We start from the raw sequence: 16,226 nt of genomic DNA, 5'->3' as shown, positions 1-16,226 counted from the left end.
ACAATTCAAGTGACGAGCTTATCCCGATGGCTTGTAGCTGCCTCTTAGCTGTAGTGTGTAGATTCCTCTCCACACTCCACAGCATCTGCTGAGTGATTACAAATTGTTCCAGACACCAGCACCGATGATTTGAATCTGAAAATCAGACAAGGCTTATTTAAAGATTTATTACATCATATCCAAGAATCATCTGCATGCACAACAGATGGCCTGACCACACCGCTGACTGCATGAGCAGCCATGTGACAAACTCACATTGTGGATAATTCTGCAGAGACCCTCTTTTGTGCTTCCAGATTGCCGGTCGTAACGTTGCCTTTCCTATAGCATGTTATCTCTTAGAGTCAGGGCACTAAGTTATCTGTTTCTAAAAACAGTGTGGAGGAAGTGAGAATCATAGTTGGCCTTTGGCAAGTGAAATTTCAGTCAGTCGATCATGCAAAGCTAAAAACAGAACTGAAATCCAGCAAGTGGCACAGAAAACAGAGACAGACAGCAGAGGGTTTAAAGGCTGGAGGATTATTGTCTGTTACATATCAACGGCTTTGGTCTCCTCTGATAGGAATTTGAGAAAGAAGCGCGCAAATGAACAAACTCCCTGACAAATACAACTAAAACCCTTTCCCGAGACACAACTGTCTTCAAATAGTAGAAAGCAATGTCACATGGTTGAAAAGTCCAAGGTAAAAAAGAAACAAGCTGCTTTGATTAGAATAAATTCCATTCTCCAAGTTATATCTAGTCTATTATGTACTTATCGAAATGTGATTCACAAATTGAAACCTATAGACGGCAATCTTAGTAGTCTAAAGATAGAAGTACTGAACTTTTATTAAAAAAGCTTCTTTAAAAAATGTCAAATATTTGGAGATATATATCAATAGAACAGAAACAGAAAGTGAGAAGCAATAAAAATAATTATCTAGTTTCTTGAGAATGTTATTTGACGTACAGTCTATCACCCTAAAAAAACAGCTTGTGTGTGATTGTCGTGCAGTCAGATTGAACTGATATTTCATAAAGTTTGTATTTTTTTCCCCCTTTTGATAAAGAAAACATAATTGTAATTATGTTGAAACTATATTTTCAGGCTTGCAAAAATAAATTCCATTACAGTACATACATACTTGTTTATAAGGTCACACAACAAAAAAGGTTTTTACCCGTATCTTGAAACTTTAATGCAAAAATTTACAATCACATTGTCATTCCTTATTTCTAAAACATTTCACCATTATAGTGACCATTATAGAACACTTTCTATAGAAGTAAATGACTTTCTCTATGGCAGTTTGTTTTCTCAGAGTAATGCAATCTGCCTCGTGGCTGAACAACATCTGTAACAATGGCATCTGCAAATGGAAACCACTCTGTAATCAATCACCCGAAGTTCATATCCTACACAATACCTTAGCTATTTCTGAAGAAATGCAGGGCAAATTGTGTGATTCTTGTACATTTTTCACAGTTTTTTTAATCTTGAGGGATGGTTATGGCGCCCAGGCCCGGCCAGACCTTGAGATGGGTCTTACACATTCCCTCCCACATTCTCTTCTGCTACTACTCTGTTCTGCTCTGGAAGAGGTTTACTGCGGTTACTCGGGCGGAAAGTTTATCGCCACTTTCCACGCTATCAGATGTATTCTAATGAATTTACGATGTCTGCATACATCTAAAAAAAAAATTCTGAAGTTGCATCAAAAAAAGTTTTACGGAAGTGAAAATGTGCCATGTTAAAAATTCCTGCAGCTCAATCTATCAAACATTACAGACATGAGCAGCTGCTGCTATCGTCTGCACTCTTTACAGCCAACTTCCCTAAATAATGCAATATTGGTTTTACCGGATCAAAGAAGAAAAAAGTCATTTTAACCACTTGAGTTTAATTAGGATTGTAGTATTAAGCTGCCCTCCTTGTGGTGGAAGTGTTCGGTCAAAACTTGGCCACTGATAAATTGCATTGTGGCACTAATAATAATCAAAGTTGACCATTCCTGAGACAGATCATAATTATAAACCACATCTAATATATCGTACAGTGACGTACTTTAAATGTGCATAAATCTGATGATTAACTACCGTGTGTTAAATTTTGTGACATACAGGGGAAATGATTAAGTCCAAATCCTAAAAAAAAATGAAATCTTCCCCATATCAAATGTACTTCATTTATTGCCACCTGATTTCAGGCATAAACATTTATAGCAAAAGAGAAAACGTGTGCCCTGCCATTACATTTTCGGCCTTATATGCACGGTCATAGATTCTGGATGTTGAGGATTCAGTAATTTTCACGGCATAAATTTGATGAGAACCTTTTAAGTAGCCTTGAATGAATGACTGGCTAAACTTCAGACATACAAATTAGTATTCAAAGCAGAATTATACTTCAATGGCTACCACTTAAAACATGTCAGAGAGGGATCTTTACAAAGGACGATTCCACTTAAAGTGGCTTTGTCAATGCTGTGGTGAAAAAAAAAGCATATTTTTCGGCTGGTGTGATACCAGATTACATATATTTCAGTACTTAATTAATTTTGTGTTATTTTGTGGGATGAAATGAATGAAATGACAACAATGTACATATTGCTTGTACAACAAATCTGGCCCGCAATGCTGAGTAGATAATAGTGCAAAAACAATAGTATAAAAATAGGCTACGCATGCCGAGAAAAGAAAACACATCAAAGACATTGGAAGGACGAGCGAGCTCAGTATCGACTGCCCTTGAGAGACACACTGGCCAATGGAACATTTTGTGGTATTCACAGGCAAGCATGCAAAAGGTAGCATCCTGTTTGCAAGCTGGACTACCTTTAGAGAAGTTACATGAGTGTTTATCTATGGAAAGTATCAGCAGTGCTTTGGCAGTGCATGTTTCAGCTGAACACACATGAGTTTGTTACAAGTTCAAGAACTGGTGATGTTTAACTGTAGAAGAATACAGCAAGTGACAATAACGTTTTGAAATTACAGGAGAGGAGAGCTTCTATGTGCACATAAAATATTCTGGCCTTCTTTTTTCCATTCAATGTCAGTATTGTATATTTGGATTTTCAGCTTAAGGTGATTAAACCAGCTTAGAAAGTGATTTTCAACCCCCCTTGTCCAAGAAGACAAAGTGCTTGAATGTCATGTGTAAAGTATCATTTTCCTCTCCAACTGAAGCTCAGCTGTGTTTTTCACTCACAGGAGGAATTTGACCAAACTGTCGTTGATGTTCAGTCACATGCTGTGGGAGCTGAGGGCCATGTTTCCGGAGGGAAGTTTTCAGGGTGACACCTACAGGGTGACGAAGACGGAGGCAGAGGAGTTCTGGAGACAAGCATTTGGCAACCAGTGCGTGAGGGAAATTTCTCATTCTGACAGCATGCTTTGTTCCATTTGTTGTCCTTTTTTTTTTTTTTTTTTTTGTCTCTCTGCATTCACTGACTGTTCATTTGCCCCGGCAGGTGTATCGTGCAGTGGAGCACTTTTAAAGAGCTGCTGAGAGGCGTGCATGCATTTGAGGAGGGGATGGAATCCATGGCTCTCAAATCAACCATTGATCTCACCTGTAATGATCACATCTCTGTGTTTGAGTTTGACATCTTCACCAGACTATTTCAGGCAAGTGAAACCTTTCAAAACAGCAAAATGATGCATTTGCATGTATTCTTTTTTTTAACTGCAAGTTAATACATGAGTTAAAGTGCACCAATATACTTAAAACATGGCACATGCACTCTCACGTGACGGGGATCCAAGCAACCACAGACATGGAGATGGCTATCCACCCTTGTGCCAAGGGATGGCTCAACAATTAGTAGAGTAAAAACAACTGTATAAATGTAGCTGAATTCACATGCAAGCACTACAGAAGCTCAAATCATATTTTGTTGCTCTTATATGGGAGACAAAGTGACCGACATGCTTTCTGGCGAGAACCAGATACTTCGTCAACTCTATAATTCCTAATCACAAATGTGACATCCATGACGACATCGCTGTGACTCCTCTCATCTCAGCAATGGCAAATATCTTCTGACCTTTCAGCCCTGGAGATCACTTCTCAGGAACTGGAACCAGCTCGCAGTGACACATCCGGGCTACATGGCCTTCCTCACCTATGACCAGGTTATAGCTCGTCTGGAGCACTACCTGCACAGACCTGGCAGGTGAGAATGATTCGTTTTTGTCTTGGATCATATTTTGAAACTGTTGAGCTGCTAATCACTTTCTTTCACTTTTTCTACACTCTCTGGTCACTCTATTTTCAATGCAAAAAAAAAAAAAAAAAAAATTCAAGGTGACCTCCTGAAGTTCAAAGTGACCATGAGAATTCAGGAAGAACGATGATTTAAATGACTTTGGATGTAGCACTGATTTTTGTACCAGGCAGGCTGGTCTGAGTTCTTCAAAAACTACAGATTTACTGAGACTTTCAAACACATCTGTCTCAAAAGTTTACAGAGATGAAGAGAAAATATCCAGTGAGTGGCAGTTCTGGCCCAAATGCCTGGCTGATGCCAGAGATCAATGACCACTGATGCGGCAGATGAATGAAAGAAAACAGTAACTGAAAAAAATATATAATTTTTTACTTAAAATCATCACTGACCACACAACATGTGGCAACGTCATGTGCTACACCTGCAGAAAACCACACCCAGTTTCCTCCACTACAGCTAAGGGCAGGAAACTGAGGTTACAGCTCGGGCTACCATCAACTGCTGCTGCTGGTGGTGATGTGGGAGTGTGGTGGAGAATTCATTGACACTCTTTGGGCTCCTTAGTGTCAGTTGAGCACTGTTCTAATGCCACAGCCTAACAAAGTTTCTTTCTGCAGATCAAGTCTATTAATTTATTACTGCAGTGTAACTATCTTCTGATGGTTACTTTCAGGAGAAAGAAAATGACCTCAACCCACTTTTTTTTTTACATGACGCTGAGTTCAATGGATTAATAACCAGCTTTTGTAGTCAAGCTGTAGTCCAAGGGTAAACCTTTGGGAATTCATGGAAAAAGAGTCACGTCAAGGATGTTAGGTCTACAGTGTTAGACCAAAATTTCTGAGGAATTCAGCTCTTTGTTGAATCGGTGGAACCAAGAATGAAGAAATTTCTAATGATAAAAGAAGATCCAATCACTACCAGCTAGATATACCTAATGTTTTAACTTGTGTGTGCACATGGCCAGTTGAACAACACGCATGGCTCAAAGTATCTCAAAGTAGGTAGTAAATATGCTGACTACTTACAACAAGTACATTTAATGAGTATCAGGTTGGATCACATCTCAGCTTCTGAACTATGGTGCGTTATGGTTATGTCACACAGATCCGCATGACGGTTGAAAGTTGTTTCAAGATGTCGCTGCAGGACGCCGTATCTGTCCAGGCAACCTAAATTAGGCTGGATAGCAAATTGGGCTGCACGATTAACCGACACCTCATTGAAATTGAGGTTTTAACTACTGCGGTAACCAAACCGCGCACGGCTGAGGTTTTTCGAGGCATTTGAGTGACAGACCTATCCGCCAATCAACACGTTCGAGTCTCGCGTTCTGGGCCACCGGCCAATCAGAAATGACAACAGGAAGCAAGTATGTATGCACTGCACTGCTGCAGCTGACTAGCATCAGGTTGCTAACAACGAACCCTGCGTGTGTGCGCTGCGGTGCCGTGAGGAGCAAAAAGTTTTCAGTGTGATTCATTCACGGTGTGAAAATGGCTGAGATGACAACAGAAGAGGGTGCGGAGCAGTTGGTATTAAAAAGAAATGTAATTCAGTTGTTTGGACTTACTTTGGGTTTGAAAAAAACGATGTGGCGCCAAATGTAGATTGTGGCGCCAAATGTAGATTGTGTCGCCGTGCAGCAGCCAGATCCAGAGGGAACACGTCTAATTTGTACCAACACTTGAAGACTCACCTCTACACATTACAGAAACGTCAACAAGTCGTAGGTTATTCTCTCTCTCACCCGATCACCCGACAGCGCCCCAGCCTTCATCCAGCATGTGGATGCGATCATCTCTCTCCATGAAAACATGACACTGCAGCCCAATAATGAGAGGGAAGATGACCCAGAGTAGGATTACTGAACTGAGTGTGATCTAAGAATATTACAGCAATAAGGATTCATTTTTTTACCCTTTATCTTTAGAAGCTGGCGAGTTCTTTTTTTTTTTTTTTTCTAGTTGAAGTTGGTTTCACAGTGGTGCCTATTTGCGGTTCTGGTTTTTAATTTCCATTTATTTCATGTTGGAAACTGTTGTCTAAGTAATTTTCTGTGAACCATGCAAGCAAGACCAGTACTGAATTACAATTTCGACAGCACTGGGTTTTTATTATTTTGTTATTTCATTATTAAAACGACGCACTTTTTTTTTTTTTCCAAACGTGATGCAGACAGCACGGTGGTGTCTCGCCTGCCGCTGCCTGAAGCTTTGTCAATTTAGTTTACATTAGGTTATTTTATGTGTCAACTTGAGCAAGACCATGTAAAAGCAACAAGAATTTTTTTCGACTATAATTTTAGCTGTTTTCTGCATTTGAAAGAATAAAATGTGAAAATCGCAAATCGAATCGCAATCGTATTATGTGTCAGAAAAATCGCAATTAGGTTTTTCGTCAAAATCGTACAGCCCTATTGGCAAACTGAAAACTGAGGACAAGTCTGGCCCTCTGGGACATTTCAAAGCCTGGCTCTACCAGCATGCGATGTTTACCAAACTCTACTGTTGAGGTTTTGGAAAGGAAGGTCAGCAACCACCTCGGGAGATGATGGGGCTGCCGAAGAGTGTGGGCAGCACCGCTCTCTGTGCCAACCACAACAAACAACAACTACCCCTCAAATCCTTAGTGGAAGAATTCAAGGTTACTGATTTTGAATCGGAGACTGTGGAAAGCTAAGTTAACCTTAATCTGTTAACCAGACGCAAGTAGGCATCAGATGATGCACACAAAAAAAAAAAATGCTGGGTTATTTTGGTAACCCAATTTATGAGTTGCTAGTGTTGGGTTAAATGTTTGGGTTATGTTTATACAGAGTAACCCATTTGCTGGGTTATAGGGCTATTGTTTTAACCCAATTTCTGGGTTTTCAAGGTTACACTCCATTTTTGGGTTGTTTTTCAGAGAGCAACCCATCTTTGGGTTAGAGCAGGGTGTCCAAAGTCGGTCCTGGAGGGCCGCAGCCCTGCATGTTTTCCATGTCTCCCTGCTTCAACACACCTGAATCTCATGAAGACTCATGGCCAAGTCCAGCAGAAAGCCAGGTAACGAGCCTCATTGCAATCAGCTGTGTTGAAGCAGGGAGACATGGAAAACATGCAGAGTTGCGGGCCTCCAGGACTGACTTGGGACACCCCTGGATTAGAGGCTGGATTTTTTTTTTTTTTTAATTTAATTATTATTATTATTTTTTTTTTTTGATGTTTCAAAATATTATGGCGTCATCTCACTAATATTTCTAATAATACATCTTACGTACATGAAATGCATCGTTCATCTTTTAAACTGGTAGTAAATACTTAAGCATGCTGTATGTGACTACTATGACCACACACGACAATGTTGGTGGTTATAATAAAAATAATGATGGATGTCTACCATTTAAAATAAGTTCTGTCAGCTCTACTCCCCCCACAACCCTGAAAATGGCAAGCAGCTAGGGAAACTAATTACTGTTACTGCTAAATTGTGCAACCCAACAATTAGGTTAGGAATTACACCAATTGCAGCTAGCATAACCCAACTTTTACGTTAAATAATTCAAGCCAAAAATTGGGTTGAGAAAAATAACCCAACCTATTGGGATAAAATTAACCTAAAACTGGGATTGTCCATTTCAGTACCAACATTTTGGTTAAAACTGGGTTATTTTTTAACCCAAGTGTTTAAGTGTTTAAATTTCAATGCTACCATGTTAATGTTGAATCTTTTTCATGAAATCCAGTATTGTTTTCCTCATTTTCTTTGCTTGAGGGGGCTTAGTGCTCCATGCAATCACTCCATGTGATGATACATGCCAAACCCTTATTTGAACACTCACTCTGTGCGTGATGTGACTGACGGGAGCTATTCTTTGTTGATCACCAGCAAAATGCACACACACTGAAAGCACAATCTATTAGTGTGAGCATGCAATTTAGAACCCTTTATATAGGATCTCAGCAAATCCTATCCAACGTGTCAACCGCCTGCTCAGAAGACCACTATATTATATATAATGACACTGCAACGTCATTCTACTTGCAAAGCGATGCACGAAGCAGCCGCTGTTACCATATGCATTCACATATCACCTCCTATTCAGTCAAAGTCTAAACGGTGCAGTGAAACTTGTTTTGATACCCACTTTATAAAATTGATTGCACAGTGTTGTAAAGTAATCATACCGTCTGTGACTGGCTTTACAGACGCCTCTGTGATCTTGGCCTAATTATTTTTTTTCCCCTTTGGAATTGCAGTACACTGATTATTTCCATGTTTTTTCTAATCGCTGTCTGGAAATTTTGAAGGCCATTGGCCAGGCAGTAGATCAGTAATTTGTGAGAACTTCAGAACAGCAGATCTGGCACTAATAATCATGGTATGTTCAAAGGCACTTAGATACTTTCACATTCAGCAGGTTGTCGAGTCCGTGAATTCACATATTTGCATCTGTTTCCTGCCATGTGATTGGCTGTGAGCGCTTATAATTGGGGTTCAAGCACAACAGCAAAGAAAAATAATTCAATTTGAACTTTGATTCTACTCTGAAAATAATTTCCGCCATTGTAACAATATTCAAATGACTCATCTGTCAGCTTCACAGAGTCTGATGCTAGTTCTAATTTTAAGCTTGTGTTTTGGAAACAAGTGTAACTTACAAGCATCTGTCGTCCTGCAAGCTATATATTCCGTCTAAGCTGCACAAGAATGGGCCACTGGGCTATCGGTCACGTGACAAATGAGGCGGACATCGTCCAGACCATCCCCCAGAATAAACCTCTTTACCAGGCTCTCATTCAGGGCTTCAAGGAAGGCTGGTAAGGACAAACACACACAAAGGCTCTTGATTTATTTTGCCTTTGTTCATGTGTTTGTTTTCTCAGTACTTCTGTGTTTTCACGCCTGCAGCTACCTGTACCCAGATGGCCGTGATGTGAACCCCGACCTGTCAAGCTTGTGCGAGCCAGCCCAGAAGGGGAAAGTCAAAGTTACAGAAGTAACCGGATGCACTTGATACCACTTTATTAATTTTAGACAGGACTGCCGGCGGCTTCTTGAGCCTGACCAAAAGCAAAACATAGATCTTTTACTGTGTTTCTTATTTTTCCTCTGAGTAACTACTGCCTCCCCCATTTCACCAAACAGGAACAGTATGAGCTGTACTGCGAGATCGGCAGCACCTTCCAGCTATGTAAGATCTGCGCAGAGAGGGATAAGGACACAAAGATCCAACCCTGTGGCCATCTCCTGTGTCGACCCTGCCTCACGGGCTGGCAGGTTTGGATCTTCATCCATTGAGTTGAACTGTCTAATGTCTGCTCGAAATGAAACAGGACTGCATTACACATGCAAGACAAGTGAACTCTGTTTAACATTTGCATGTGCATCATAGTCGTGTGGAGCTGTTACTGTAACATTTGGTGCATTCAGTGGAGCAAAACAGACAAGGTATATTTATGTCAGTCATTGTATCACCACACTAGAATGGTGGTGGCTATTTCACTGTGGCTTGGGGTTTAGGTCAAAAATATGCTCAAGGGTCTCTGGGAAACATTTCATTCAAATATGAAAAAAAAACCCACAAAGTTATTTTAGTAGTGTAAAACGTGAATTAGCAAAAAAAAAAAAAAAAAAAAAAAGGAAACATACTTAAACATCATTCTGTCTTTCCTCACACTGATTTATGAGAAAGGACAAATATTGCTATATTTATACTGTAATGTTTAAAGTACTGAGGTTGATGTACTAACTGCCTAATGTCTTTTAGTATTTTAACAGACTGTGCAACATTTTAAGACTGCACAGAAGCAGATCTGACTTCTATTTGTTGCAGCAGCACACAAACGTGAGGCAACGGGGGCCTTCCCTTACAATATCCTGCTTACTCTTTCTTGACCACAGAGTGGCAATCAGGGCATCCAAACAGAATAACAGTTACTGCTCTCAAATAACAGTTTTGTGCTCGATGAGTATTTCTTTGAAAACACTCGCCCATCAGAGGTCTTCCCTCTGTTCAGACAGTGTTTAAGCATTTGTAAAGGTGCAGAGCGGCATGTCCTGATATCTGGCTTCAAAATGTGCCAGGTGAATTTGTGCTCACATTCTCCTCAATGTCATGTACAGTCTCTTGGGGAAAAAAAGGAGAAGCAGCATGTGAAGCATATCAAACGAGAGGGCTTGAGAAACATGATGAGGAAGTTGAATAAGACTTATGAGTGTCAGACCAGATATGAAAGTTCTAAGCAAGTTCAGACAAAGGTTCAAAATTATCAACACGTTTGTAAAACAGGACAAGGTAGATGGTAGAGGAACTATATCGCAATTTCTATATTCACACCAAAGTGCAGCTGAATGAACAGCCAGTGAAATGTTGCAACACCTCGCTTTCATCTGTAACATGTAAAAACCGGGGTCTGCTGAAGATAGCACTTTCCATCCTCTTCACCTTTTGAAAATCTAGTGGCTTCTCTTCTCTGAAGACAAGGTCAAAATATTCCACTACCCCATTCAAACGACACAGTGCTGTTCTCGAGACAATACGTCTTTGTAGTCACATGACCTTATCAGTTCAACAAGTTTTCGGTATTTAACAGAAGACAGCCGGCCACACCTGCCCGTACTGTCGCTGCGACATCAGAGGAACGGAATCCGTCCTTGTCGAGCCTTACCTGCCGGACGGCAGCCGGTGGGATTTCAAAGGTAACGAGGATGGCGAGGACGAGGACCACGAGGACCACGAGGACATCGAACTGCTGGTCAAGGAAATGGCAGCGCTCAGGAAGGTGTGTGAGCCGGGCACGGGGGGCAACTTATACCTTTAATGGTTAATGTCATACTCCTTCTGCTGAACGACTTTGTTAGTGCACTGAGTGTGAAGTCAAGTAGCAACACTTGAACTTCCTAAAATGTAAATATGTATATATATATATATATATATATATATATATATATATATATATATATATATATATATATATATATATATAGTCCATAAATCCAAACATTCATTATTAAGTATTGAATGAACTGCTGTCAGAAAATGATTTTTTTTCTGTCTAATTCTGAGAAATATTGGAAATGATTGTAATGAATGTAATAATGTAGTGCAGACAAAAATAGATTGCAGGACTATTACAAATGTGCCAGCTGCAGTTTGTATACAGACTTTTATGACAGAACTTTCATTTTTAATGTAAATGCCTCGAGCCAGCACCTGTCAACAAATCCAATTTATACCCTGCGGATCGGCGGGTGAAAGTGATGTTTGTTTTTTTTTAATGCAGAAAGTCTGCCAATCATTGAAAAAGTCCAAAATGGCATGAGGCAAACAGTGTGCAGCGTCTGTGATCACTGTTTTTTGTTTGCCACACACATCCGTATACATCCTCCTCGCCTCTTTAGACAATACATTTATGCTCCCCACTCACTGATTGCATTTTACTTCAACAGTTCTCAAGTTTGGATAACCAGGCTTCCAGTTTTCATCAACTCAGCTCAAACGCTCCCCCTAAAAACATCACAGCCGCTCGATGCCCATCTCCATCCCTCCAGCGTCACACATCTGAAACCAAGTCTCCGATCAAACACTCACACTCTCACTCGGTAAGCTTCCAGACGCTCTTGGGTTTGTTTACATGTTTTTTACTCTATCATGTTGTGGCCGCTTGATGATGAGACATGTTGACTTTGCACAGCCTTCAAAGACACTAAAACTATCCAAAATGTTTATGCATGCACAGCATCGCAGATACTCACCAAGAGTGGTGTGAATATAAGCAGCGGCTGATGCCTGCACAATCACCGATGACCCATTTCCTCTCTTCTGCAGGCTCACGTTGACGCTGGGACACACACACAAAAGAGAAACTGGTGAGGCACCGCAGATGAGTTTCAGGGAAATTATTCCTGTCATCTAAATATAGAATCTTTAAAAAAAACTGCCTGGTTCATGTATAAGAACGAGTGAAATCAGCTGCTCTTCAAGGGGAACTAAGAACTCTGCCAAGATACTCCATCCTCTGACAAGTGTGAAAAAGAAGATTCATTTTGTCCCCATAGGCTACTTTTGCAAATGAAACAGCGCAAGGGTTTTTGCAGAAATACGTTTATGTATTTATACACAAATTTACCATTACAACTACAAATGCCTTCCATGCTCGCTGATAAAGCAGCAAGGGCAAAGTCAGATTGTTGTCATTACTGTTCGTGTGAAGATTTACAAAGATATGTAAATAAAGTTGGCCACATTCATGGTTTTAAATCAAAACACATTGTAATTGTTCTAAAATCTGCCTTCTCTGCTCGTCTCAGGACCCAAGGCAGGAATCCAAACAGCAGCACAGAGGGGAGCGCTGATGGTCTGAGACCACATCCTCTTTCTCAAAGGTAACTTGCGGCTTTTTTTTTTCTTTTTCTTTCTGTACTGAGCCTCACAGAAACATGCGTTTTTGTTTTTTTTTTACATTTACATTTCATAGATTTCTAAAAGATTTATTGATTATCAGGAATAGACATTAATGAGAAGTTAAGGATTTTTTTTTTTAATTCAAAGCAGCAGCTTCAACTGTATTTCCATTTCTGTGTTTCACAGTGCTGAGCACCTCACACAATCAACGCCTTCTTCTCAGAAAAATGCCAACTGTAAGTCACAACATGTCATTCCACCTTCAATAGTGCGCAAATTGTGTTGAAAATTAAAATGAATAGATTTTAGAGCAGTTTAGACTGAATATTTCTGTTGTTAGCACTTTTTTAAAACTGAGTAAAGACAGAAGGCTTTCATGTAACTGCTCACAACGGAGAAAGTCAGGCTGAGTTGGCTTGAGAAGCTTTGTTTTTCTTATTTCACAGTAATTTGTCAGAGAGAAATCACCATGTCAGAATAGAAATCTTGTACTATTAATAACAGCTTAGTTTCGGCAATCATTTTGGAACAGTGGACTTGATAATTGTAAGCCTGGTACTTGATGATCTGCTGCTGTGTGTATATTGTATTGGGGCTCAGTTGGTAGACTGTGCTGCCTCTCAGCCGTGACTAACGCTGTAAAGCGCTTTGGGGGCTCCTAAATCAGTGGAAAAGAGTCATAAGAATGAAATCCATTTACCAATCCTAATTTTTAATTCCTTTTTATTTATATTGAAGACTTTAGCTTGCAGCTCACTTGGGGGTTTATTGGAATTTAATAATCAGTAATTCCAGCTACGCCAATCAACACACCTGCCATCAAAATGAAAGCTCTGCTAACCCAAAGTGGCATTTACTCCATCCGAGTTGTTATTTCCACAGGCAGAGGTTTTACCAACATGCAGTGTTTCCTCTGGCTGCAGGTGTGAATGCGAGCTCTCTTTGTGACTGTGCGCAGGTGAAGCGGTGTGGCTCGGACCCTCCAGCCCAATCAGAGAGAGAAGACGCAAGATGAGAGAAGGGCTGAGGAAAGACAAGTGCGGCCTCGGAGAGATGGCGAGGACAATGTCATCGTGAGCTACGGAACAGCCACGGGATTCTGGGAACTTCTGACTGACACAAAGTCAGATTTCAGTGAATGTAAAACCTGGAAATATTCATGCTTAACTATAAACAAGCAGGCGGCTGCTGCACTGCTGCACCTGAGACGAGTGGATGGAAGTGACAAGAAGAAATGCCTCCTCTGCCATTATCAGCATGATTTGTTTTATACTGACACCGAAATGTCAATTTCTCACGCCGTCTTCTTTACGTATTTTCACTAAGCCTTTATTAAATAATAAAACTACTGATGGATTATTAAATGTAAATGTAATTACAATGACAAATAAGAGTCCAATTACAAATGCATTTTAAAGATTAGAATACAATGGAAAGATTTATTTTTCCACAAATTATTCCAATCAGCAACAACCATGGACTTCAGATCTATAAAACTTAAATATTACAAATCCTAATTGTGGCATTTTGATTATTTTAGATCGTAAGTCATCAAAATACAGTATCTTAAAATATGAGAATTCTGCATAATTGTATTTTTTAACCAGAGGCTAGAATTATCAATAATTTTTTTAAAGAAACGTTTAAATATTTTTATTTAATATTGTGAGTTCAGTAATAATTGACAAAAAAAAATATTGTTAATTTATGAGAAGTGCATGCCTAGAGAGAATATATGACGCTTTTTCTTTTAATGCTACCTCGATCAATGCATTAGCAAGAGAAAGGCTTCTGGCTCACTTAAACATGCAAATAAATGCTGAAATGAAAACAGACAAATGAAGACTGAATATTTATTAAGACGCTTAATTACTCCAATATTGTGATGCATGTTGATTGTGAATATGTGAAGGAGAAAATGAGTGTGATGCAAAGACGAAGCACCAGAAAAACACAGAAACAACTTAACAAGATCTGTGAAGGAAGAAGGGCGGTGAAGCTGTAGAGAGCAGCGGTGAGTACTGAAGCAGAACGGGAAATAGAGAGTAATAAACTGCAAGAAGGGCGTCGAAAAGATCAATCACTTCTTCAGGGGTTTAGTGCGAGAGGGTCTGCAATCCAGTAAACAAACTCACACACTTTGACGTAAACGCCGGGGTAATTGGGCTGAGCACATCTCTGACCCCGTGACATAAGGCCGTGAACTCCTCCAACACACACACCGCTGGGCTGCCAGAGTCGCTCCGACCAACGCCGAGAGACTGAGGGTGAGCAGGTGGTAATACACACGCAGAGCTGCGAGTCCGCTTTGACAACACACACTGTAAAACTCACACTGAATGCATCTTGGCCTCCCTCCATGCATCCAGCGCATCAACGACAGGCACGTCCAGACGCTGCAGGCGGGTGGGCATCGCCGCTGTAACGGGCAGAACACAGAGACTCACAATAAGAGACCAAACCAAACTACAGATTATGGTGTTTTTCATGTTTTGTTTTGCACTCAAGCTGTATAATTTAAAAGAGTACCTGCTGTCACCTTCAGGTACGGCGTTTCCCCATCCAGATACACAACAAGGAAGCTCTCCCATGGGGATGGGAGCCACTGCCGCAGTCACCTCCACAGGGTGGAAGAGCTCGATAAGCGTAATGTCAAAATCCAGAGGCTGGTAGTCATAACTGCGCATCTAAAACAAGCTTTAGATGTCTGTTCACTCTCTGCATTACATTTATGGAAGACGAAGCGAAAAGTCAGAAAGTTTCTCAGAGGGAACAAATTAATTTTTGACCTCCTCTGGATGCCAGATGTCGGTGTCAGTATTCATTAGCCACTCCAGTCCAACCCATCATGATCTCCCAGCGTGACCTACAATGGAGGCAGGGGGAAGTGTGTAAGAAAAACATGGATACACACAAAATAGAAAAAAACAACAACGCATTTTTGAGTTTGTGCCTCCTTCTGCCAGTGTTGTATTTCTGTGTCTTTACCGGGAGCTCCGAATATCAGCGGTAGATCCAGCAGTCTCATGGTGGTGTCTGGTGAGTGATCAGAAGACATCTGGACACACACTGGTTCATATTTATATCCCACCAGCCCGCTGTGTGCAGCCCCAACCGTCCCCACCTGCGTCTTCACACTCTGCACCGTCTCTGGTAGGCAGCGCTGAGCCAAATCTATTTTCCCATCGTGTCCCAGTTTTCTTATTTACTCATTCAGGCTCCATCTCAGCACACCCCCTGTGGTCTCATCATCTGTGCACCTCCTCAAGGTCTCCACACATTTAACACCTGTTTACGGTTCCTTCATGGGTCACTCATTATTAGAAAGCTATAGCACGCAAACATCAAAACAAGAGACGTGGTTCTATTTCAAGGCTTCAACATGTAGAAAAAAAACTCAGTAAAGATTACAGTAAAAACATCAAACATTTCATGAATAATAATTTTAGAGGAATTAAAAAATAAATAAATAAATGAATGTGTTGCTTCTTTGCCTTTGGCCACTGTAGAAACCAAACACGATGAGAAAGAAACCATCTGTGCTCTCAGAAGCAGAAAAATAACAAACGATATGAGCTGTTTCTCTGTTTATGTGTCAGACAGCAATTAGCGGTCTCTGAGCT

The 16,226-nt window shown here is 40.5% G+C and overlaps 2 protein-coding genes across 3 annotated transcripts in view; one reads left to right on the top strand and one right to left on the bottom strand.

Moving 5' to 3' along the window:
• cblc (Cbl proto-oncogene C, E3 ubiquitin protein ligase) overlaps positions 1–14,492 on the top strand; it is a 19,470-nt gene extending 4,978 nt beyond the window's left edge. The window contains exons 2-13 of one of the 2 annotated variants that reach the window (XM_030103316.1): positions 3,196–3,342; positions 3,456–3,612; positions 4,039–4,160; positions 8,879–9,016; positions 9,108–9,195; positions 9,345–9,476; positions 10,793–10,981; positions 11,649–11,801; positions 12,028–12,068; positions 12,510–12,584; positions 12,790–12,839; positions 13,562–14,492. In XM_030103316.1, coding sequence (XP_029959176.1) covers positions 3,196–3,342; positions 3,456–3,612; positions 4,039–4,160; positions 8,879–9,016; positions 9,108–9,195; positions 9,345–9,476; positions 10,793–10,981; positions 11,649–11,801; positions 12,028–12,068; positions 12,510–12,584; positions 12,790–12,839; positions 13,562–13,680 — 1,411 coding nt within the window. In that variant the 3' untranslated portion in view covers positions 13,681–14,492. The remainder of the gene's footprint in view (positions 1–3,195; positions 3,343–3,455; positions 3,613–4,038; positions 4,161–8,878; positions 9,017–9,107; positions 9,196–9,344; positions 9,477–10,792; positions 10,982–11,648; positions 11,802–12,027; positions 12,069–12,509; positions 12,585–12,789; positions 12,840–13,561) is intronic. The other variant, XM_030103317.1, reaches the window with a different exon arrangement.
• Positions 14,493–14,634: 142 nt separating this feature from the next.
• Positions 14,635–15,290, bottom strand: LOC115396456 (trypsin-like). The gene is made up of 3 exons (XM_030102328.1): positions 15,133–15,290; positions 14,991–15,022; positions 14,635–14,864 (listed from the first exon to the last, which is right to left on the bottom strand). Exons 1-3 carry the CDS (start codon positions 15,288–15,290, stop codon positions 14,692–14,694), a joined length of 363 nt encoding a protein of 120 aa, XP_029958188.1. The 3' UTR covers positions 14,635–14,691.
• Between the last annotated feature and the right edge of the window lie 936 nt (positions 15,291–16,226).

Source organism: Salarias fasciatus, chromosome 11 (genome assembly GCF_902148845.1).
Source record: "Salarias fasciatus chromosome 11, fSalaFa1.1, whole genome shotgun sequence".
Classification (NCBI taxonomy): Eukaryota; Metazoa; Chordata; class Actinopteri; order Blenniiformes; family Blenniidae; genus Salarias; species Salarias fasciatus.
The sequence above is the reverse complement of the archived record's forward strand: the minus strand, read 5'-3'. Positions and strand labels throughout refer to the sequence as shown.

What these genes read in the sequence shown, in the direction of transcription:
- LOC115396456 (XM_030102328.1), bottom strand. Translation starts at nt 15,290, where the DNA reads ATGCGCAGTTATGACTACCAGCCTCTGGATTTTGACATTACGCTTATC. An exon ending in GTACCTGAAGGTGACAGCAG is followed by an intron (nt 15,023 to 15,132) that starts GTACTCTTTTAA and finishes TGCCCGTTACAG; the next exon opens with CGGCGATGCCCACCCGCCTG. An exon ending in CCCGCCTGCAGCGTCTGGAC is followed by an intron (nt 14,865 to 14,990) that starts GTGCCTGTCGTT and finishes GCTCACCCTCAG; the next exon opens with TCTCTCGGCGTTGGTCGGAG.